We start from the raw sequence: 25,435 nt of genomic DNA, 5'->3' as shown, positions 1-25,435 counted from the left end.
GAAGGGGTCTCCCAGACCTGTTCTCTACCCACTAGGCCACACTGCTTCTAACTAGACCCCATTTCCTGTACTTCAAATTACACAGATCGATCGATGGACGGATTCCTTCGGGCCCTCCACAGAACAGACCTTTCTGGCAATTCAGAAGAGCGGATTTAGCCTCAGGGTCCGCCTGATTAATTCATGTCCGGGGATGAATGGGATTCCTTTGCTCTATTTGGAAAGGAATGTGGAGAGGAAGGACCAGGCTGATAAACTGCCTGTCAGTTTTTTCTCCCAGAGGGTGGGAGAGAATTTTACCTCCATCTCCTTTGCCATTCACTCTCCCCTGAGCTCTTTTGGGAATTACCTGACAATTACTCTCCCCACCTTCAAAGCTTTATTGAAAGCCCATCTCGTCCAAGAGGCCTTCCCTGACTAAGCCCTTATTTCCTCTTCTACCACTCCCTTCTGTGTCCACACTTGCACCTTTTATTCACCCCTCCCTCAGCTCCACCGCCCTTGTGTCAACATCAGTAATTTATTTTTATTAATGTCTGTCTGTCTCCCCTTCTAGACTGTCAGCTCGTTGTGGGAAGGAATGTGTCTACCGACTCTGTTATACTGTACTCACCCGGGTGCTTAGCACAGTGTCCTGCACACAGTCAGCATTCAATAAATATGGTTAAATAAATGAATAATAAGCAAAAGGTATGGGATTTACTATAACTAAATATACTCTAGCCACGTTTAGAAGGTAACCCATTACTGATGCCTGTCTACTTGTTTCGTTTTTTTGTCTGTCTCCCCCTTCTAGATTGTGAGCCCGTTGTTGGGTAGGGATTGTCTCTATTTGTTGCCGAATTATACTTTCCAGGCACTTAGGACAGTGCTCTGCACACAGTAAGCGCTCAATAAATACAATTGAATGAATGCATGAATGAATGAGAATCCTGGCCCAAGGCCAAAGAAAAGGGGAGACACCTTGTTGCATGATATTAACGGCACGTAATAATGCACTTGGATTTGTGCCCTTTACTCACCCCACCCTTGGGCAAGTCACTTCACTTGTCTAGGCCTCAGTTACCTCATCTTTAAATGGAATTAGATCCTTCCTCCCTCCTAATCAGTCTATCATATTTATTGAGCGCTTACTTTGTGCAGAGCACTGTACTAAGCTCTTGGGGGAGTACAAGACAACAATATAACAAACACATTCCCTGCTCATGACGAGCTTATTGTCTAGAGGGGGAGATGGACATTAATATAAATAAATGACAGATATGCACTTAAGGGCTGTGGGGCTGGGAGAGGGGATGAATAAAGGAAGCAAGTCAGGGCGCCACAGGAGGGAAAGGGAGAAGAAGAAAGGAGGGCTTAGGGAAGGCCTCGGAGATCAGGGGCGGTGTGGGATGTGGCATAACTGGTTGGCGTGCCAGAGTCTTGATTGTTGTAGGAATTAATTACTCACACTACGGGACACGGACTGTGTGTGATTTGATTACCCTGAATCTACCCCAGCACTTAGTACAGTGCTTGGCACACAGTAAGCACACAACAAGTACCATTAAAATATAAAAAATAAAGACAGAGATCCCCTGCCATGACTGACATCCAATATCTCCCCTCCAGGAAGCTTTTCCCAGCCAGGCCAGCCTTGGAAGAGCCCTGGTTCTCTTTCCATACCCATTCCCAGATCCACGTCCCATGACACTCTCTGATCTTTATCCATACTGGTTCATGACAGTACTGATGGTGACCAGATGTATTAACAGCAATGAGGAAAATGTGAAAGGGGCACTGGGACGTCGTGACCAAGGAAAGCTGTGAAATGGGCTTCTCTGGAGGATATTTTAAAATCCACCAACCACTAGCAGAGCCCCGGACTAAATCTTTGGCAGAATGCAATAAATGAGGAGACATGAGCCCTGCATTCAGGGAGCTTACAATCTTCAGGGCAAACAACTATCTACCTTAGCTGGTTTAGGAGTTGTCCTCCCTGAAAGCAGAGGTGTTGATCGCGATGTAAATGCTCAATAAAAACAACTGACTCACTCACACCTACAAAATGGGGATTCAATCCCCATTCTCCTATTACTCTGTTCCATGTGGGACCTGTTCCTGTATCTATTCCGGAGTTTTAGGACAGTACCTGGCACATTGTAAGTGCTTAACAAATACCACAGTTATTAATATTATTATTAATAATAATACAATGGCTGATTTAGAAGTTGTCCTCCCTGAAAGCAGAGGTGTTGACAGCGATGTAAATGCTCAATAAATACAATCGACTGACTCACTCACCTGCAAAATGGGGATTCAACACCCATTCTCCTTTCTATTACTCTGTTCCATGTGGGACCTGATCCTGTATCTATTCCGAAGCTTAGTACAGTAAGTGCTTAACAAATACCACAGTTATTAATATTATTATTATTAATAATAATACGATGGCCATTAGCAACATGAAACTACCAAGCTGGAAGAACCTTAGCTCATCCAGGCCAGCCCCCTGCTGCAAAGGTGGTAGGGACTTAGCATCTTTCTTCCCCAAAGACCCAAGGTCTCACGAACCAAATCATTAGTTCAGAGCAGGAGGGATGACCATTCGGGAGAACTCAGTGAAGTTCAGTCCCAGGCCACGTTGTAACCCCAATGGTTGCCCACCTCCTCTGAATTAAACAAAAACTCCTCATCATTGGCTTTATAAAACTCCATCCCCTGGCCCCCTCTTACCTCACCTCGCTACTCTCCTTCTACAACCCAGCCCGCACATTCGCTCCTCTAGTGCTAACCTTCTCGCTGTGCCTCCATCTCGTCTGTATCGGCACTGACCCCTCGCCCACGTGCTGCCTCAGACCTGAAAAGCTCTCCCTCTTCAAATCCGATACAAAACACCTTCTCCAAGAGCTCTTCCCTGACTAAGCCCCCCTTTCCTCTTCTCCCACTCTCTTCAGGGTCGCCCTGACGTGCTCTCTTTGTTCTGTCCCAGCCCCACAGAACTCACGTACATATCTGTAATTTATTTATTTATATTCAAGCCTGCCTCCCCCGCCCGAGACTGTAAGCTCGTTGTGGGCAGGGAAAGTCTGTTTATTGTTGCAATATACTCTTCCAAGTGCTTAGTACAGTGCATTGCACACAGGAAGAACTCAATAAATACAACTGATTGAATGTCCAGTCTCTTTTTGCATACACAGACACATTCTCTTCCCCTAGTACAGACAGGGCTCTAGTAAAAGCAGTGGGGGAGAAAGGATAAGCAGCGTGGCTCAGCGGATAGAGCCCGGGCTTTGGAGTCAGAGATCATGGGTTCAGATCCTGGCTCCGCCAACAGCCAGCTCTGTGACTTTGGGCAAGTCACTTCACTTCTCTGTGCCTCGGTTACCTCACCTGTAAAATGGGGATTAAGACTGTGAGCCCCCCATGGGACAATCTGATCACCTTGTAACCTCCCCAGTGCTTCGCACATAGTAAGCACTTAATAAATGCCAATTTTTGTTATTATTATTGGCACATTTTTGACTGCTAATTTGTTGTACTCTCCCAAACACTTAGTACAGTGCTCTGCACGTAGTAAGCACTCAATAAATACTTGATTGATTGACTTGACTCCTGACTCCTTGTGTGTCTCTGGGCTGGAACTAAATAAGTCCTTCAGTCTCTCTCTGGGCCTCGGTTTCCCCAGTTGAATATGGGTGGGATGGCCAGAAATGGCAGGACTGCCTAGTGAGAAGCAGCATGGTCTGGTGGAAAGAGCAAGGGCCTGGGAGTTAGAAAGACCTGGGTTCTAGTCCCAGCTCTGCCACTTGTCTGCTGTGTGTCCTTGGGCAAATCAGTTAACTTCTCTGGGCCTCAGTTACCCCATGTTTAAAGTGGCGATTAAGACCGTGAGCCCCGACTGGGACATGGACTGTGTCCAACCTGATGACCTAGACTGTGAGCCCGCTGTTGGGTAGGGACCATCTCTATATGTTGCCAACTTGTACTTCCCAAGTGCTTAGTACAGTGCTCTGCACACGGTAAGCGCTCAATAAATACGACTGAATGAATGAATGACCTCGTATCTTCCCCACAGCTTAGAGCAGTGCCTGGCAGATAGTAAGTGCTTAGTAAATACCATAAGAAAAAAAAAAATGGAATCATGCCTGGAGCTCCTGGGAGGAAAACTGCCTTAAAACAATCCTACCTCTGTGACTGTCAGCTTCTGAGGTGAGGGCAGAGCCCCCACAGAATGGGCCAGACACTGAGCCCCGATGGGGGCGTCTAAATACAACTCCAGGCCAGGAGAGAGAACAGAGTTCCCCCTGTGTCCTTTCCAAGGAGCAAAGCAAGAAAGGCAGAGAGGAGGAGGAGGAGGAGGAGCAGGAGGGAGACTGCACACAGAACGGCCGGCTCCTTTTGGTCAGTGGAATCTTGGTGGAGTTCAGTAGAGAGGCAGCATGGCCTAATTTTCATTCAGTCGGATTTATTGAGCGCTTACTGTGTGCAGAGCACTGTACTAAGCGCTTGGGAAGTCCAAGTTGGCAACATATAAAGACGGTCCCTACCCAACAGCGGGCTCACAGTCTAGAAGGGGGAGACGGACAACAAAACATATTAACAAAATAAAATAGAATAAATATGTACAAATAAAAGAGAGTAATAAATACGTACAAGCATATATACATATATACAGGTGGTGTGGGGAGGGGAAGGAGGTAAGGCGGGGGGGAGGGGGAGGGGGAGGAGGGGGGGAGGAAAGAGGGGGCTCAGTGTGGGAAGGCCTCCTGGAGGAGGTGAGCTCTCAGTAGGGCTTTGAAGGGAGGAAGAGAGCTAGCTTGGCGGATGTGCGGAGGGAGGGCATTCCGGGCCAGGGGGAGGACGTGGGCCGGGGGTCGACAGCGGGACGGGCGAGAACGAGGCCCGGTGAGGAGATTAGCGGCAGAGGAGCGGAGGGTGCGGGCTGGGCTGGAGAAGGAGAGAAGGGAGGTGAGGTAGGAGGGGATGAGGTGATGGACAGCCTTGAAGCCCAGGGTGAGTTTTTGCCTGATAGAGCGTGGGCCTGGGAGTTAGAAGGACCTGGTTCTAATCCAGGTTCCACCAGCTGTTTGCTGTGTGACCCTGGGCAAGTCACTTCACTTCCCTGGACCTTAGTTACCTCATCTGTAAAATGGGGTTTAAGACTGCGAGCTTTGCTGTGAGTCTGGGCAGAGGTGGCCAGGCAAGCCTAGGCTTAAGTATCTGTCAGTCAGTCAGTCAGTCAGTCCACTGCATTTATTGAGCACTTACAGTGTGCAAAGCACTATTCTAAGCACTTTATTCATTCAATCCTATTTATTGAGCGCTTACTGTGTGCACAGTAAGGACGCAATAAATACAACTGATTGAATGTCCAGTCTCTTTTTGCATACACGGACACATTCTCTTCCCCTAGTACAGATAGGGCTCTAGTAAAAGCAATGGGGGAGAAAAGATAAGCAGCACGGCTCAGTGGATAAAGCACGGGCTTAGGACAGTGCTTGGAAAGTACAATTTAGCAATATATAGAGGCAATCCCTACCCAACAACGGGCTTACTTGAGAGAATAGGATATGACAGTAAAAAAATGAAACAGCTGAAAGCTCACCTCCTCCAGACCACCTTCCCAGACTGAGCCTCCTTTTCCTCTGCTCCTCCTCTCCTCCCCATCGCCCTTACTCCCTCCATCTGCTGTACCCCCCTCCCAACCCACAGCACTGGGTATATATGGACATATTTATTATTCTATTTTATTAATGATGTGTGTATATCTATAATTCTATTTATTTATATTGATGCTACTGAGGCCTGTCTACTTGTTTTGTTATCCGTCTCCCCCCTTCTAAACTGTGAACCTGTTGTTGGGTAGGGATTGTCCCTATTTGTTGCTGAATTGTACTTTCCAAGTGCTTAGGACAATGCCCTGCACACAGTAAGTGTTCAATAAATACGACTGAAGCACGAATGAATGAACAGATACCTTCCCTGCCCACAACGAGCTTGCAGTCTGGAGGGGGAGACAGATATTAATCTCTGAGCGTGATCCTCAGGCTCCAAGTCCGGAGGCTAGGTGAATTCCAAAATGCTTTCAAGAGAAGGAGGCCCTCGGAATATGTAGTTTTTTGGGGGTTTAATAGTATTAACTGTTAAGTGTTTACTATGTACCAGGCTTAGTATAGTGCCTGGCATATTAGTAATATTGGCATATTAGTAAGCACTAACAATTAACAGTAACAACTAACGAGCACTAACTAGCATATTAGTAATATTGGCATATTAGTAAGCACTAACAAACACCAAATACCACAAAATAATTTTTTTTTAAACTAAGCTATGGGAGACAACTGCCCAGCCAGGACCCTCTCAGCCCTCTCCCCGCAGACACGCTGGAGACTGGTAATAATAATGATAATTGTGGTATTTGTTAAACGTTTACTATGTACTGTACTGAGTGATGGGATGGATACAAGCAAATTGGGTTGGACGCAGTTCCTGTCCCAAATGGGGTTCATGGTCTTAATTCCCAATGAGGAAACTGAGGCCCAGAGAAGTGAAGTGACCTGCCCAAGGTCATGTACGTCTCCCAAGGTCCCAAGGGCTTGCCCAAGGTGTCCTCCCCCTTCTAGACTGTGAGCCTGTTGTTGGGTAGGGACCATCTCTATATGTTGCCAACTTGTCCTTCCCAAGCGCTTAGTACAGTGCTCTGCACACAGTAAGTGCTCAATAAATACGACTGAATGAATGAATGAACGTAGCAGACAAGTATTGGAGCTAGGATTAGAACCCATGACCTTCTGAATTACAGGCCCACGCTCTAGCCACCACTCCAGGACGCTCCAGGGGTCTAGAGCCGACCCCGCCAAACTTCCTCCGGGGTTGTAATAAACTGAATCCATCTCCAGAAGAGAAGTCAGAAGCAAGACTCTCCAAATTCATTCACTCAATCGTATTTACTGAATGCTTAATAACAATAATAATAATAATAATAATGACATTTATTAAGCACTATGTGCAAAGCATTGTTTTAAGCACTGGGGAGGTTACAGGGTGATCAGGTTGTCCCACGGGGGGCTAACAGTCTTAATCCCCATTTTACAGATGAAGGAACTGAGGCACAGAGAAGTTAAGTTTTTATTACTCTATTTATTTATTTTACTAGTACATATCTATTCTATTTATTTAATTTTGTTAGTATGTTTGGTTTTGTTCTCCGTCTCCCCGTTTTAGACTGTGAGCCCACTGTTGGGTAGGGACTGTCTCTATATGTTGCCAACTTGTACTTCCCAAGCGCTTAGTACAGTGCTCTGCACACAGTAAGCGCTCAATAAATACAATTGATTGATTGATTGACTAAGTGACTTGCCCAAAGTCACACAGCTGACAATTGGCAGAGCCGGGATTTGAACCCATGATCTCTGACTCCAAAGCCCGGGCTCTTTCCACTAAGCCACACTGCTTCTCCTATAATGATGGCATTTGTTAAGCGCTTACTATTTGCAGAGCACTGTTCTAAGCGCTGGGGTGGATACAAGGTGATCAGGTTGTCCACGTGGGGCTCACAGTCTTCATCCCCACTTTACAGATGAGGTAACTGAGGCCCAGAGAAGGGAAGTGACTTGCCCAGAGTCACCCAGCTGACAAGCGGCGGAGTCGGGATTTGAACCCACGGCCTCTGCCTCCAAAGCCCGGGCTCTTGCGCTGAGCCACGTTGCTTCTCTATAACGCTTACTGTTTGCAGAGCGCCAACAGTCCCTGATGAGCCTCTAGCTCATAGACTTCCAGGCAGCAGAAATGGGGCTCACAGTCTTCATCCCCACTTTACAGTTGAGGGAACTGAGGCCCAGAGAAGGGAAGTGACTTGCCCAGAGTCACCCAGCTGACAAGCGGCGGAGTCGGGATTTGAACCCACGGCCTCTGCCTCCAAAGCCCGGGCTCTTGCGCTGAGCCACGTTGCTTCTCTATAACGCTTACTGTTTGCAGAGCGCTAACGGTCCCTGATGAGCCTCTAGCTCATAGACTTCCAGGCAGCAGAAATGGGGCTCACAGTCTTCATCCCCACTTTACAGTTGAGGGAACTGAGGCCCAGAGAAGTGAAGTGACTTGCCCAGAGTCACCCAGCTGACAAGCGGCGGAGTCGGGATTTGAACCCACGACCTATGCCTCCAAAGCCCGGGCTCTTGCGCTGAGCCACGCTGCTTCTCTATAACGCCTACTGTTTGCAGAGCGCTCACAGTCCCCGACGAGCCTCTAGCTCATAGATTTCCAGGCGGCAGAAACTGCTCCCTTCCCCTTGATGCTAGCAATCCTGCTCTCTAAACCCCCACTGCCATTTTCTTGCGACACTTCCTAAGGGCCGGGGCAAACATCTGGAGGATTTTAGCTGCCACACAAAGTTCAAATGAGATTGGATCCTGGGGGTTGCGGGGTGGGGAGGTTGGCTCTTCCTCCTCCTCCTCAAACACGGAGGAGCCGAAGCCAGGAAGGAGAGGTGCACACCCATCATCATCATCATCAATCGTAATTATTGAGCGCTTACTGTGTGCAGAGCACTGTACTAAGCGCTTGGGAAGTACAAGTTGGCAACATATAGAGACAGTCCCTACCCAACAGTGGGCACCCAGAAGTGGGGCGACCACTCCCAGGCCGACAGACACACCCTCATGTCCACCCCACCCTATGTTCGCACACTGACCTACACGCTCTGTCACCCAGGGTGACCCTCCTCCCCCTCCCCACAGCACCTGTATATATGTATATATGTTTGTACGGATTTATTACTCTATTTGTACATATTTATTCTATTTATTTTCTTAATATGTTTTGTTTTGTTGTCTGTCTCCCCCTTCTAGACTGCGAGCCCGCTGTTGGGTAGGGACTGTCTCTAGATGTTGCCAACTTGTACTTCCCAGGCGCTTAGTCCAGTGCTCTGCACACAGTAAGCGCTCAATAAATACGATTGAATGAATGAATGAATGAATGGCGCTCACGCCGTCCCTCACCCACATCCCAACTTCCTTCTCAATCAGGAGCTGAGCCCAAGTGGAAAGAGCAGGTCAGATCCAAGTTGAATAATAATAATGATGGCATTTATTAAGTGCTTACTATGTGCAAAGCACTGTTCTAAGCACTGGGGAGATTACAAGGTGATCAGGTCGTCCCACGGGGGGCACACAGGCTTCATCCCCATTTTACAGATGAGGGAACTGAGGCCTAGAGAAGTGAAGTGACTTGCCCAAAGTCACCCAGCTGACAGTTGGCAGAGCCGGGATTTGAACCCATGACCTCTGACTCCAAAGCCCGGGCTCTTTCCACTGAGCCACTTGAAGTTGAGCTAGGGCAAACGGCAGAGCCGGCAGGGAGAGAATCAGCGTGGCCTTGTGGAGTCACAGGACCTGGGTTCTAATCTCGGCTCTGCCACCTGTCTGCTGTGGGAGCCTTGGGCAAATCACTTCATTTCTCTGGGCTTCAGTTACCTCAGCTGGAAAATGCGGATTAACACCGTGAGCCCTGTGGACTGCGTCCAACCTGATTATTTTATACCCATTCCAGAGCTTAGTACAGTGCCTGTCACAGAGTACATAAAGAAAGAAAAAAAAATGAGGGTCTGTCTCACTTAGGGTGGATGAGATGGCCACTTAGCTCTTAGGCTTTTAGTTTAATATTCCTCAGTTCCGCATTAAAAAGGCACTTAATAAACCAAAACAGCTGGGGATCGATCTGTAATTTATTTGTATTGATGTCTGTCTCTCCGCCTCCAGACTGTAACTCATTGTGGGCAGGGAATGTGTCTGTTTATTGTTATACTGTACTCTCCAAAGTGATCAGTACAGTGCTCTGCACAGTGTAAGCACTCAGTAAGTATGACAATGAATGAATGAGTCGATTGATAGAATTTACTGAGTGTCTCCTGCGTGCTGAGCACATGCTGATGAAGCAGGAGGGAAAGGTGGGGGGCAAAACCCTGTGAGGATTGACAATAATAATAATAACTGTGGCATTTGTTAAGCACTTACTGTGTGCCAGGCACTGTATTAAGCGCCGCAGGGGATACAAGCAAATCAGGCTGGACACAGTCCTTATGCTGTACGGAGCTCACCGTCTTAATCCCCATTTTCCAGATGAGGTAACAGGCACAGAGAAGTGAAAGCGACTTGCCCAAGGTCACACAGCAGACGTGGCGGGTGCCAGGATTAGAACCCATGTCCTTCTGACTCCCAGACATGAGCTCTAGCCTCTAAAGCAAGCCTCCAAAGTTACCTCCTCTGTAAAATGGGGATGAAGACTGTGAGCCCCACGTGGGACAACCTGATCTCCCTATAAATTCCCCAGCGCTTAGAACAATGCTTTGCACATAGTAAGCGCTTAATAAATGCCATTGTTATTATTATTATTATTATTCTCTCCTGCTAATGAATCTCTGTCTGAGAGGTCCAAGGATGGGAAGGTGTTAGCTTTGTTAGTATGCTTGGTTTTCAATCAACCAATCAATCAATCGTATTTATTGAGCGCTTACTGTGTGCAGAGCACTGTACTAAGCGCTTGGGAAGTACAAGTTGGCAACATATAGAGACAGTCCCTACCCAACAGTGGGCTCACAGTCTAAACGGGGGAGACAGAGAACAAAACCAAACATACTAACAAAATAAAATAAATAGAATAGATATGTACAAGTAAAATCATCATCATCAATCGTATTTATTGAGCGCTTACTATGTGCAGAGCACTGTACTAAGCACTTGGGAAGTACAAATTGGAAACAATGAATAGAGTAATAAATATGTACAAACATAACAAAGAAGTTTTGTTCTCTGTCTCCCCCTTTTAGACTGTGAGCCCACTGTTGGGTAGAGACTGTCTCTATATGTTGCCAACTTGTACTTCCCAAGTGCTTCGTATAGTGCTCTGCACACAGTAAGTGCTCAATAAATATGATTGATTGATTGATTCAATCAATCAATCTCCCCCTCATCCCCCTCTCCATCCCCCTCATCTTACCTCCTTCCCTTCCCCACAGCACCTGTATATATGTACATATGTTTGTACATATTTATTACTCTATTTATTTTACTTGTACATATCTATTCTATTTATTTTATTTTGTTAGTATGTTTGGTTTTGTTCTCTGTCTCCCCCTTTAAGACTGTGAGCCCACCGTTGGGTAGGGACTGTCTCTAGATGTTGCCAATTTGTACTTCCCAAGCGCTTAGTACAGTGCTCTGCACATAGTAAGCGCTCAATAAATACGATTGATGATGATGATGATTGATTGATTGATTGAAGGTGGGGGCCGGAAGGCAGTGGGCTGGAACCCCAGGGCCAGGGGGGGGCAGGAAGAGACGAAAAGCCGTCTAGGGCTGAAGGGAGGCTCTGGCTGGGCTCCCACCCCGAACAATGACACACTCTGTTCCCTTCCTCTGCCTCTCCCTCCACCTCCCGCCGGCAGACGCCAACGGGGCAGAGCCCCGACAGGCAGCACCAGCTACAGCTCGCCGGGGCAAAATGCCAACAGGGAGCACTGGCTACAGCTCGCCAACGCCAAGCCAAGAAGTCTTCAGCTCTCACAGAGGATCACCCCTGGAAGACAAGCAGCATGATCAAGTAGATAGAGCCTGGGCCTGGGAATCAATCAATCAATCAATCGTATTTATTGAGCGCTTACTGTGTGCAGAGCACCGTACTAATCGCTTGGGAAGTACAAGTTGGCAACATATCAGAAATGCCATAATAATAATGATGGCATTTCTTAAGCGCTTACTATGTGCAAAACACTGGGGAGGATACAAGGTGATCAGGTTGTCCCATGGGGGGCTCACAGTCGTCATCGCTGTATACATGTTTGTACATATCTATTACTCTATTTATTTATTTATTTTACTTGTACATATCTATTTATTTTATTTTGTTAGTATGTTTGGTTTTGTTCTCTGTCTCCCCCTTTTAGGCTGTGAGCCCACTGTTGGGTAGGGACTGTCTCTATATGTTGCCAACTTGTATTTCCCAAGTGCTCAGTACAGTGCTCTGCACATAGTAAGCGCTCAATAAATACGATTGATGATGATGATGATAGAGCCGGGGCCTGGGAATCAATTAATCAATCAATCAATCGTATTTATTGAGCGCTTACTGTGTGCAGAGCACCGTACTAAGCGCTTGGGAAGTACAAGTTGGCAACATATCAGAAATGTCATAATAATAATGATGGCATTTCTTAAGCGCTTACTATGTGCAAAACACTGGGGAGGATACAAGGTGATCAGGTTGTCCCATGGGGGGCTCACAGTCGTCATCCCTGTATATATGTTTGTACATATTTATTACTCTATTTATTTATTTATTTTACTTGTACATATCTATTCTACTTATTTTATTTTGTTAGTATGTTTGGTTTTGTTCTCTGCCTCCCCCTTTTAGACTGTGAGCCCACTATTGGGTAGGGACTGTCTCTATATGTTGCCAACTTGTACTTTCCAAGCGCATAGTACAGTGCTCTGCACACAGTAAGCGCTCAATAAATATGATTGATGATGATGATCCCTATTTTACAGCTGAGGTAACTGAGGCCCAGAGAAGTTAAGTGACTTGCCCAAGGTCACCCAGCTGACAACTGGCAGAGCCGGGATTTGAACCCATGACCTCTGACTCCCAAGCCCGGGCTCTTTCCACTGAGCCATGCTGCTTCGCTCTGCCACTTGTCTGCTGTGTCACCTTGGGCAAGTCACTTAACTACTCTAGGCCTTAGTTTCCTCAACTGTAAAATGGGGATTGAGACTGAGATGATGATGATGATGATGGCATTTATTAAGCACTTACTATGTGCAAAGCACTGTTCTAGGCGCTGGGAAGGTTACAAGGTGAGCAGGTTGTCCCACGGGGGGCTCACAATCTTAATCCCCATTTTACAGATGAGGTAACTGAGGCCCAGAGAAGTTAAGTGACTTGCCCAAAGTCAGCTGACAGTTGGCGGAGCTGGAATTCGAACCCATGACCTCTGACTCCAAAGCCCGGGCTCTTTCCACTGAGCCACGCTGCATGCCTCATGTGGGACATGGATTGTGTCCATTCCTATTCTCCTGTATCTCCTGACTGAGAGCCCCATGTGGGATAGGGACTGTGTCCAACCCGATTTGCTTGTATCCACCCCAGTGCTTAGTACAGTGCCTAGCACCTAGTAAGCACTTAAATACCACAATCATTATTATTGTTCTTGCACCTACTAACTGTATTGTAGTCTTCCAAGCACTGAGCACAGAGCTCTGCACATAGGAGAGGCTCAATAAATCCCCTACTTCCTACACCGAGTTGGGCTGACTCTCAGATGGCCTCAAACCCAACTATCTAAGGGCTGGAAGTTCATTCATTCAATCGTATTTATTGAGCGCTTACTGTGTGCAGAGCACTGTACTAAGTGCTTGGGAAGTACAAGTTGGCAACATATAGAGACGGTACCATCCCAACAGTGGGCTCACAGTCTAGAAGGGGGAGACAGGGAACAACACTGGGTGACCCCGAGCAGATCTCTTAACCTCTCTGTACCTCTCTGTTAATGCTCCTGATACTACTGGCCTTCCCTAAGAGTCGGGGACAAAGACTGATAGGATTAAATCAAGGTTTTCTTTACAAAATATGTGTAAAGCACTTTCAGTTTGGCACTTTGTTGTGTCTTCCCCATTGTGTTGTGTCTATTGCCCAGAGCCTGTGTCTCTGTTTCCTCTGGTCTCCTAGCTCTGCTCCAAGGGGGCCCTCAAAACAGACTTGTCCGCTAACTTGGGCAAGTCACTTAACTTCTCCGTGCCTCAGTCCCCTCATCTATAAAATGGGGATTAAGATTACGCGCCCCATGTGGGACATGGATTGTGTCCAACCCGATTCTCTTGTATCTACTCCAGTGCTCAGTGGAACACTGTAAGCGCTTAACAGATACCATTAATAATAATACAGACAAGCTGTCAGCGGGGCTTGTCCATCCATGGTTTTGCGCTTTACTTCTGGTCCTTCCCAGGGATCGGGGGGAGGGAATAATAGTAATAATAATGATGGTATTTGTTAAGCGCTTACTATGTGCAAAGCACTGTTCTAAGCCCTGGGGAAGTTACAAGGTTACCAGGTTGTCCCACGGGGGGCTCACAGTTTTAACCCCCATTTTACAGATGAGGGAACTGAGACACAGAGAAGTTACGTGACTTGCCCAAAGTCACCCAGCTGACTGTTGGCGGAGCCGGGATTTGAACCCATGACCTCTGACTCCAAAGCCTGTGCTCTTTCCACTGAGCCACGCTGAATGTGTGGGCAGCGAATGTGTCTGCTTATTATTGTTGTATTGTATCCCCCCAAGTGCTTAGTAAAGTGCTCTGCACACAGTAAGTGCTCAATAAATACAACAATGAATGAACAGATGAATGTGTCCGCTTATTGTTGTAGCACATTCTCCCAAGCGCTTAAGAAATACGACTGAATGAATGAAAGACATGGCCGCTGCCATTTTACCAGTGAGAAGGCCAAGTTGAGGGGGTGGGACCCTGGTGCCAGCTCTGAGGGATCCGTGTCCTGGGCTGACGGCAGAGGAGCAGAATATTACTCAGGGAAGAACTTACCTTCATCAAGTGCTTGTTGACCCATTTGGTGAAGGTTTTCTTTTGAACCCGGTCCCGTTCATCTAGGAAAACAACATAGAGGGGTCTTGAGTTAGCACTGTGCACCTGGAATCTATTTTTGTGTCTTTCTCCCCAGCTCTGGCCTTACAAACTCTGCTGTATTGTACTCTCCCAAGCGTTTAGTAAAGGGCCCTGCATGCAGTAAACACTCAATAGATACCACCGATTGATCGGTTAATCAGATAAAGCTTTGTGGAGCTTGCCCTGGCCCACTTCATTTTCCCTGAGGCCCTCGGGGCATATCTAGGCTAAGTTGAGCTCCCTGTGCCCGACCCCGCCAGCCTCAGCCTAGGAAGGAAACGAACACAACTTGGGCACCACGGCGGTTTGGCTGGGCTTCTTGCTGTCACCCCTCACCGATTCCACCCGTTCGGCTGGAGAGGAAGAGTGATCTGCGTTTGGCGAAAGATGAACTGAATCAGGATAACCAAATGCAAAACCTCAGAGACGCCCCTTTCTATGATATTTGTTAAGCGCTTACAATGTGCCAGACACTGAACTAAGCACCGGGATAGATACAGGCTAATCAGATTGGCCACAGTCGCTGTTCCACACGGGGCTCACAGTTTCAAATCCCCATTTTCCAGATGGGGAAACTAAGGCACGGGGAAGTAAAGTTCGAGGCCACACAGACAAGAAGTGGAGCCAGGATTAGGACCGGGTCCGTCCGACTTCCCTTCTGTACGTTCCAACGAGCCAAGCCAGAAACGTTCAATGACAGCCTTGTACATCAAACCACTTGGGAATCTCAGAATCCAAGAGCTGAAACGAACCTTTTTCAAGGGAATCTGCGGGCAGTAGCAGGGCCTAGTGGAAAAATCACGAGGCCAGGAGTCTGAGTCCTAAACCCGGCTCTGTCACCTCCCTGCTGAGTGACCTTGGGCAAGTCACTTCACTTTCCTGGGCTTGAGTTTCCTCATCTGTAGAATGGAGCTCAAATATCTGTCTCCTTCCCCTTTAGACTGGGAGCCCCATATGGGTCAGGGACTGTGTCCCTAAGGGAAGCAGCATGTCAAAGTGGATAGAGCATGGGCCTGGGAATCAAAGTGTCACGGGTTCTAATCCTGGCTCTGCCACTTGTCTGCTGTGTGACCTTGGGAAAGTCACTTAACTTCTCCGTGCCTGTTACCTCATCTGTAAAAGGGGGACTGAGACTGTGAGCCCATGTGGGACAACCTGATTACCTTGTATCTACTCCAGTACTTAGAACAGTGCTTGGCACATAGTAAGCGCTTAACAAATACCATCATTATTATTATTAATATAAACCTGTTGTTCCCACAGAGCTCAGTACAGTGCTTGGCACATAGAAAGCACTTAAACGCCACAGTTATTATTATAAGAACCTGCAGAGGCCCAGCCCACTGTCTATCGGTATGGGAATGCTTAGACCATCTTGAGAGAGAGGAAAAGAGAGAGTGAATGTGTGTGTTTGTGTGTGTGTGAGACTGCGAGCGCATGTGTGTGCTTTGGTTGCCTTTCCCATTGTTTACTCCGCCTGACAGACGGCAGATTCTTCCTTCTGTCTAATTCTATCTTCTCCTGTTGCTGCCTCCCATGGGGGGTTCAGAGCCATCTAGGAGTCAGCCAGAACATCCGTCCCTCTTCTTCCCTCTCCTCCCGACTCATCCTCCCCATCAACGTTTCATGGCGGCGGCTCGGGTGCTCCCCTTCCCGCTACCCGCTCCTAGTCGCTTCCCACACCTCCTTCCAGCTGCCGGCCCGAGAGAAGGCAGACATCTGTCACGTTCGCGTCGGGCCGGCTCCCAGCCGCACAATCTCCTGGAAGTCCAGCGGAAACGCGGCAGGCCGTTCCCGACTCCTTTTTGAGCCTGGATGTTGAGCTGATTCGCCCGGCTGGCCGCGGGGAAAACTGGCCCCGTGGCTGGTGATTCTGCCCGGCCCTCCCTGGCAGCCCCTTTTGGTCCAGAGGCCTCTCCCGGCTGACAGCACGGGCAGGGAAACTCAATAGCCGCCGGCGGTCAAATCTCCAGGCCACAATAACCCGAGTTCAACGCTGAGGGCTACCCACGACAGCCCCACGGCCACGGGCGGACCCCCAGCCCGGAGAGTTGGGCTGTAAGCTCCCGGGAAGGGATTGCGAGGTATTTCCAACCCCTTAAGCTGGAGGATTCCCCGTTGGGAGCTTCTCCAGGCAGCCCCATCGCTCGCATTCAAGTGCCCGGTCCAACAATAGGGTAAGAGGATATTGTGGCGATGGGAACGAGATCTCTTAATGACCAAGATGGGAGATTCATCAAATGGAGCTGCACAAAGCCACACACATACACACACACATTGAGCACTTACTGTGTGCAGAGCACTGTACCAAGCACCTGAGAGAGTACAACAAACAGACACATTCCCTGCCCACAGCAAGCTTACAGTCTATACGGGGAGGCAGACATTAATATAAATGCAGAACACTGAGTGTTTGGAGAATACAATACAATAGACTTGACTGACATGATCCTAACCCACAGGAGCTTACAGTCTACAGGGGGAGAGGGACATTGAAATAAATTATATGTACGGGAAATGACAGGGTATATGGATATGTCCATAAGTGCTGTGGGGCTGAGGGTGGGGTGAATATAAAGCAGTTAAAGGGTATAGATCCAAGTGCATAGGCGATACAGAAGGGAGAGCGAGTAGTGAAAATGGGTACAGTCAGAAAAGGCCTCTCGGAGGAGTGATTTTAGTAGGGCTTGGAAGTTTACTGAGGGGTGGTCTGTCACATATGAAAGGGGAGCGAATTCCAGGCCAGCAGAAAGATGCAGAAAAGGAGTCAGTGGTGAGAAAGACGAGATGTCTATTTATTTATTTAATTTTTAAATTTATTTATTTTATTTTATTTATTTTATTTGCACATATTTATTCTATTTATTTTATTTTGTTAATATGTTTTGTTTTGTTGTCTGTCTCCCCCTTCTAGACTGTGAGCCCGCTGTTGGGTAGGGACCGTCTCAGTATGTTGCCAACTTGTACTTCCCAAGTGCTTAGTACAGGGCTCTGCACACAGTGAGCGCTCAATAAATACAACTGAATGAATGAATGAATGAATGAATGAGATCACAGTACAAAGAGTAGGTTAGGGTTAGAGTAGAGTGGGTGGGCTGGGCTGTAGTAGATCAGCAAGGTAAGGTGGAAATGGGGGAGCCGACGGTAAGTTGTTTCTGTTTGATGCAGAGGTGGGTGGGCAACTACTGGAGGGTCTTGAGGAGCGGGGTGACGTGGACTCCAATACGTGAGTCAGTTCAGATGCCCTCAATATGAGATTCACAAGAGATTCACCGGCTAGAATGCTGCAGGGGCCTGGGAATTCTTTCCTTCACTGTTTCAGGCCTCTGGGGGCCAGAGGGAACTGTGGCTTGACAGGTCTAGACAGGGATCAATCAGCAGCAGTCTTGAAGAGAGGCACTGCTGCCCTTCTCACCGATGTCTTCTCTAGACTGCCTTCTCCAGAATTCTCTAGACTGTAAGCTCATAGTGGGCAGGGAATATGTCTACCAATTCTGTTCGAATTGGACTCTCTCAAGCACTTAGTACACTGCCCTGCACCTAGTAGGTGCTCCATAATTACCACTGATTGATAAGCAATTCTATTCATACTGTACTCTCCCAAGCACTTAGTACAGTGCCCTGTACCCAGTTAACGCTCCATAAATATCAGTGATTGATAGGATGCTTTCTCTAACTCGGCCCCCAACTAGGGCCCAGAGACCCCTTTGGCGTTCTCTTTGGGCAGCAGTCCAATATCTAGGACCGAATTAAAGAGACAGTAGAGAGTCATTTAAATCCAAAAGATCAGCTAATGAAATTCTGTCCATCACTCAGGAGCCTGTGAAGAAGAACTCCCCTTCCCAAGAAAATCTTCTCTCCTGCTCGCACCTGGCTTCCTTCTCGAAGCACACAGCCTGCTCTTGATTCATTCATTCATTCAATAGTATTTATTGAGCGCTTACTGTGTGCAGAGCACTGTACTAAGCGCTTGGGAAGTACAAATTGGCAACATCTAGAGACAGTCCCTACCCAACAGTGGGCTCACAGTCTAGAAGGGGAAGACAGAGAACAAAACATATTAACAGAATAAAAGAAATAGAATAAATATGTACAAGTAAAATAAATCAATAGAGTAATAAATACGTACAAACATATATATATATATAGATAGATAGATATATAGATATATATACAGGTGCTGTGGGGAAGGGAAGGAGGTAAGGCGGGATTCAGATGGGAGTGACAGGTTTTGACATAGAGAACTGCTGCTGATCTTGAACCCCAATGCACGGGGTCATCTTTTACTTCATTCATTCATTTATTCACTCATACGTATTGAGCGCTTACTGTGTGCAGGGCATTGTTCTTGGGAGAGTCCAATATAGCAATAAACAGACACATTCCCTGCTTACAGTCCATGGTCAGAACACATACTCTCAGGCAGGGCTTCACTTGACTGGAGATCAGAGCATTATGGACACCAATTCTGCCATTTTCAACTACAGACTCCAAGGGCAAGGATGGAGCCCGAAAGGTCATCTGAGGCATCCCTCTGCCTTCAAACAGGGCCTCCCCACTCCACTGGGATTCCCCTTCCTTGCTCATGTATTTCAGAGGGAGGGAAGCTAAAAGAGAAAAAGAAAGTCCCAAAATAGCAACGCTAAGGGAAGAATTAATCAGATACGGATTTAAAAACTGCCGCAGACTAGGTGGCAGTCTTTGTAAGCCAACACAAATACACACAGACTTGGGCTGCTCCTAACTCATCAGCTTCAGAAAATCCTCTTTGACTCCCCGACAAGGCAGGGGCTGCAAAAAGAGAGAGAAGGATGGAAGGAAGGAATGAAGAGTGGCCGCAGACAAAAATTGTGGGGAGCCGGCACCCGGCCCTAATAATAATAATAACAATTGTGGGATTTAAGTGCTTACTATGTACCAAACACTGTATTAAGCGTTGGGGTGGATACAAGCCAGTAGGATCGAACACAGTCCCTGCCCCACGTGGGGCTCATAGTTTCCATCCCCATTTCACAGATGAGGTACCTGAGGCACAGGATTGAAGTGACTTACCCAAGGTCACACAGCAGACATGGTGGAGCCAGAATTAGAACCCATGATCTTCTAACTCCCAGGCCTGTGCGCTATCCACTATTCCATGCTACCTCTGCTCGGCTGAGATCCCTCCCCTAAGCCCGAGACCCTCAGGAAGGCGAACCTGGGGTGGATTCGGAGTTTGGTTAAGACCACTGTAGGACCATTCTCACACTTCCTTGTTACAATGGTGTCGTTCTTAAAAAGCAATTTCCTTGATTTCCCCCAGCCCACATCTTCAAGGGGAGAAAACGACAGAGATGGAGAGAGTTAGCAGCAGCAGATCCCAGAGGGGAAATTTCAATGATTGGTAAGAGAATCGTCCAGAAGGAAATCTGTTCAAACTGTCTCGGGGGTTCCCCAAAGTCAGGAAAATCGGCCTGGCTGCATTGTTACCCGGTTCTGGGGTGAAGGGACAAACAGATGATAATGATGAGGATGGTATTTGTTAAGCGCTTACTATGTGCCAAGTACTGTTCTAACCATTGGAGTAGGCACAAGCTACTCCGTTCCTGTCTCACATGGGACTCACGGTCTTAATCCCCATTTTACAGATAACAGGCACAGAGAAGTGAAGTGAGTTGCTCAAGGTCACACAGCAGACAAGGGGCAGAGCTGGAATTAGAGCCCAGGTCGTTCTGACTACGAGGCCCGCGCTCTATAAACTCAGCCATGTTGCTTCAAACTGGAGGGGTGATGGTGATGATGATAACAATGATGATGATACAATAATAATGATAATAATATTTGTTAAATGCTTACTACATGTCAAGCAGTGAACTAAGTGCTCAGGTAGATCCGGAATAATCAGGTCGGACATAGTCCCTGTCCTACAGAGGAGTCCCAGGCTTCCTAAGGGAGATAGCAAACACGTCCCCTTGTTCCCAGCTCCACAGGTCCTCGTTTCTACACCAACCCCCAAACTCGCTCTTGAAGACGGCCGCCAGCAAGCCCAAGGTCACAACCTCACGCCTCCGAGCCGCCGTCTTCTCCTCACGCTTCCAGCAGAGAAGTGAATTTGGAGATTATAATCAACCAGCTTTTGCTAAAAAAAAAAAAAAAAACCAACAAAAAAACAAAAACGCCTCACCACAGAACCCTCCTCTCCAGTGAGCCTACAGTTACTCTTGGTTTCCTGATCCAGCCAAGATGCAAGAGCAGACATACACACACACGTTTGCACCCCGACAACCAAAGCATAAGCCTCCCATGTGCCTGGTTCACTGTCACAGCTCTGCCTGGCCAGACAGCGTGACTCCGTCCTACGAGGAGAAATAAATTCCCCAGGAAGTGCCGGCCTGCCCCACCAACTTCCAGAGCCACTTCTGAACAGGTCCAGAGGCTTTGAACCCCCAAAAGCGCCAAAGCCAATGAGTCACCGGGGAGCGACGGCGTCTCCGACCGCGAGAGGAGATGACTGGGATCACCATACTGACCCATGCAGCACATTTGGTGCACCAAGTGTGCGTTGAGTGCTCGCTCCTCTCGGAAATTGGGCCACATCGGGCTCGTGGGCTCTCCTGCTTGGGCCAGGGCCAGGCTGGCCGAACTGGCCACCTCGGCGGACGGGGGCCCCAGCACCCTCTCCGGCTGCGACGGGAAGAGATCGGGGGCACTCGGTGGCAGCAAAAAGCAGCCCTCTTTGGCGCCCAGTTCTCAGAAGAGTCTCCACCCACCACTTCCTACTGGCCTCAGCCTCCTCCTCCTCCTCTTCCCCTTGAAGTGGGGGCAGGAAGCTCCTCCCCAAGACTCCGAAAAACGGATCTGGCGCCCCAAGGCGAAACTAGCCCCCGGAGTCTTCGAGCCGCACCTGCCCCGGTGGGAGGGGGCCCGGGGCGGGAGGGGCCCCCGGCCGACCGCCGGATGTGGCAGGGAGAAAAGTCTTCCCAATACAGGAGGAGGAAGAGTCCAGACCCGTTCTTCCTGGGGCTCCGATCCGCTGGAAGTCTGGGGGAGTCTCCCGGTTGGTGGGGCGGGAGCTCGGTAAGTCCCAGATACGCAGCAGCCTCTCCTCTAGGCCCTTTCTAGGGGGATGCGGGGCGGGGGCGGCAAATGGAAACTTGCCAGGCCAAGTCAGAACCGGCCCACCAGTTGCCCAACATCCTGCTTCAGGGGCTCCTCTCTTCTCTGGCGAAGCCCCATGTGGAGCAGCTGGGCCGGGCCCCTCCTTCCCAGGAAAGGCAGCAGGCCGAGGAGGGTCCGGAAGGGCAACTGACAAGCCGAGTGGCCAATGGCATCTGCGGATGGCGAGACGCTCCCGGGCCCTGCCCTCCAGGTGGATCTAGGATCCCACCCTCTTCCCGAGCTTCTGCAGTCCTCCTCAGAGCAACACAGCTCCAAAGCGGCGTGGCAGAGCAGATACTATCAATTCCAGATAGGCAGGGGCCCTCCCAATGTCCCGCTGTTTTCCCCCAACACGGCCGGGAATGTCACCCAAGCCACCCCTTCCCCCTCCCTCCTGGTCCTCGTCTCCCGGGCACTTATCTGGGCCTCCAGCGATCCCTCAGCCCCGGGGGCGCGAGAGGGGTGGTTTGTTTGGTTCTCCAACTTGTTTTCTGACTCCCGGGAACTGTACCAGACACGGGAATTTTGAAGAGCCACAGTGACGATGAAAGGCCTTTTTATTCGTCGGGCTGCGGGAACCGCCTGCCGCTTCTTCTCTGGCTCCCGGGCCCGACGTGGAGAGAGGGGAAAGGCCGGGCGGCTCGGCCCCCGGCCCAGCCGGTTGGAATCTCCAGTCCTGCGCCCTCTGACCGGTCGGGACAGATAACGGGACCACCTTATCTCTGGCCCGCTCCTCCGGTGCTTTAAATAGAAAGGCTATGCTGCGCTCAATCCTCCCCTCGCCCGCCAGGGTCAGGAAAGGCGGGGAGGGGGCGACAGGAATGGGGATGAAAGTCTCCGAAGGTCTGGGACAGTAAGACTCGAAATCGCCAGGGACCTGCTCCGGGGGGGAATCTGGCTGGCGGCCGACTTTTGGACGAACTTTCTCCGTGTTTCTTCCACCCCGGGGGTCACCTCTGGCCTGTCCCAATGGTTCCCAGCTTGCCCCTTCCGTCCCTGCCCGTAGTCCCCACCTCCCAACCCCAAGGGGCCAATAATCCTGTTACTGCTTATAACATTAAGGAATCACCGCCTTATCCTTCCCCCACCAGCTAATCTTTTCCCAACCTCACCCTGATAACCTGTGACAGCACCCTTCGGTCTGCCCTCTCCAGCCCCCAGCCTGGCTGGCGGGGCTTCCCTGACCCTCTTTTTTCCCCTAACAGAAAGGAATTGAAAAGCAGCATGGTGTTGTGGATAGAGCCTGGGCCACAGGAGGTCACGGGTTCTAATCCCAGCTCCACCACGTGTCTGCTGGGTGACCTTGGGCAAATCACTTCACTTCGCTGGGCCTCAGTTCCCTCATCTGGAAAATGGGGATTGAGACTTTGAGCCCCACATGGGACAGGGAATGTGTCCAACCCGATTTGCCTGTATCCACTCCAGTGCTTAGAACAGTGCCTGGCACATTCATTCATTCAATCGTATTTATTGAGCGCTTAACTGTGTGCAGAGCACTGTACTAAGCGCTTGGGAAGTACAAGTAGGCAACATATAGAGATGGTCCCTACCCAACAGCGGGCTCACAGTCTAGAAGACTGTGTCTAGAAGACACATTCATTCATTCACTCAATCGTATTTATTGAGCGCTTAACTGTGTGCAGAGCACTGTACTAAGCGCTTGGGAAGTACAAGTAGGCAACATATAGAGATGGTCCCTACCCAACAGCGGGCTCACAGTTTAGAAGACTGTGTCTAAAAGACATATAATAAGCGCTTAACAAATACAAGTAGCATTATCGTTATTATTATTAACAGTAATTATTATCATCATTATTAATAATAATAACAATAACTGTGGTCTTTGTTAAGCCCCTACAATGGGCCAACCACTGTGCTAAGCACCGGGGAAGAGAAAGGACAAGCAGGTAGGACCTCGTCCCTGCCCGACATGGGGTTCCTAATCTTAGTGGGAGGGAGAACCAGTACTGAGATCCCGTTTTATAGAGAATCCATTTTATAGAGACATAGACAAGTGATTCGCCCATGGTCATCAAACAGTCCAGTGGCCGAGCCAGGATTAAAACCCAGGCCCACAGCCTCCCAGCATGGTGCTCTGCCACTAAGCTCCCCTGTTTCTCTCTGCCGTCATTGCTTAGGACCCCCGAGAGGAAGAGGTGTGGCATTCCAGAGGACAGCAGGCTGAGGCCTGACTACATTATTAGCCAGTTGCTCAAGGGAGAGGAAGAGAAAGGTTTCAGGGGGCGGAGGAATGTCACAACCATCTGGAGAGGATGGGTGACCTCCCCTCCACCAACCAGGAAGCTTCCAGAAGAGAGAAGAGATCGGAGGTGGGCAGAGATCCTCTGAGCTAAATGGGCAGCACACACCAGTTGTGGACGCCCGGCTCTTGACGGCCGATTGGGCTTTGCTGCTCCCTGAGCCAACCCGAGCCGCGTGGCATAGTGGATAGAGGACAGACCTGGGATTCAGAAGGACATAGGATCCAATCCTGGCTCCGCCACGTGTATGCTGTATGGCCTTGGGCACGTCACTTCACTTTTCTGGTCCTCACTTACCTCATCTGTAAAGTGGGTATTGAGACTGTGAGCCCCCCACATGGGATAGTGGCTGTGTCATTCATTCACTCAGTCGGAATTATTGAGCACTTACTGTGTGCAAGGCATTCATTCAGTGGTATTTACTGAGCACTCACTGTGTATTCAGCACTTGGGAGAGTATAATACAACAACAAACAAACACATTCCCTGCCCACACGAGCTCACAGTCTAGAAGACTCCAACTCTATTTGTTTATATCCATCCCAGTGCTTAGTACAGTGCTTGACACATAGTAAGTCCATAACAAATACTATTATTATTATTACCTCCCAGCCTTTCAAACATGGAGGTTTACTGCCCTGATGTTAGCCATTCTTTCTGGGCAAAGGGCTCAGACGGGGAGCTAAAACCAGGGTGAAGCACCTCCACAACATCGCCAATATCCGCCCTTTCTTCTCCATCCAAACCGCTACCTTGCTGGTTCACTCTCTCATCCTATCCTGACTGGATTACTGCATCAGCCTCCACTCTGATCTCCCATCCTCCTGTCTCTCCCCACTTCAGTCTATACTGCACTCTGCTGCCTGGATTATCTTTGTACAGAAACGCCCTGAGCATGTCACTCCCCTCCTCAAATATCTCCAGTGGTTGCCTGTCAACCTTCGAATCAAGCAAAAACTCTTCACTCTTGGCTTCAGGGCTGTCCACCACGTCGCCCACTCCTACCTCACCTCCCTTCTCTTCTTCTACAGCCCAGCCCGCACCCCCAGCTCCTCTGCCGCTAACTTCCTCACCGGGCCTCGTTCTCACCTGTCCCGCCGTCGACCCCTGGCCCACGTCCTTCCTCTGGCCTGGAATGCCCTCCCTCCACACATCCACCAAACTAGCTCTCTTCCTCCCTTCATAGCCCTACTGAGCGCTCACCTCCTCCAGGAGGCCTTCCCACACTGAGACCCCCCTTTCTCCTCTCCTCCTCCTCCTCTCTCCATCACCCCCCTCCCTCTGCCTTCCCTTCTTCCCCTCCCCAAAGCACCTGTATAGATTTGTACATATTACCCTATTTTATTTGTACATATTTACCATATTTATTTTATTAATGATGTGCAT

The 25,435-nt window shown here is 48.9% G+C and overlaps 1 protein-coding gene across 3 annotated transcripts in view; it reads right to left on the bottom strand.

Annotated features, from left to right (window-relative positions):
• The window catches only part of MACF1 (microtubule actin crosslinking factor 1), a 337,049-nt gene that overhangs the window by 190,966 nt on the left and 120,648 nt on the right, over positions 1–25,435 (bottom strand). For all 3 annotated transcript variants that reach the window (XM_038758002.1, XM_038758001.1, XM_038758003.1), the window contains exon 2: positions 14,571–14,632. In XM_038758002.1, coding sequence (XP_038613930.1) covers positions 14,571–14,632 — 62 coding nt within the window. The remainder of the gene's footprint in view (positions 1–14,570; positions 14,633–25,435) is intronic.

Source organism: Tachyglossus aculeatus, chromosome 16, assembly GCF_015852505.1.
Source record: "Tachyglossus aculeatus isolate mTacAcu1 chromosome 16, mTacAcu1.pri, whole genome shotgun sequence".
Lineage (NCBI taxonomy): Eukaryota > Metazoa > Chordata > Mammalia > Monotremata > Tachyglossidae > Tachyglossus > Tachyglossus aculeatus.
The sequence above is the reverse complement of the archived record's forward strand: the minus strand, read 5'-3'. Positions and strand labels throughout refer to the sequence as shown.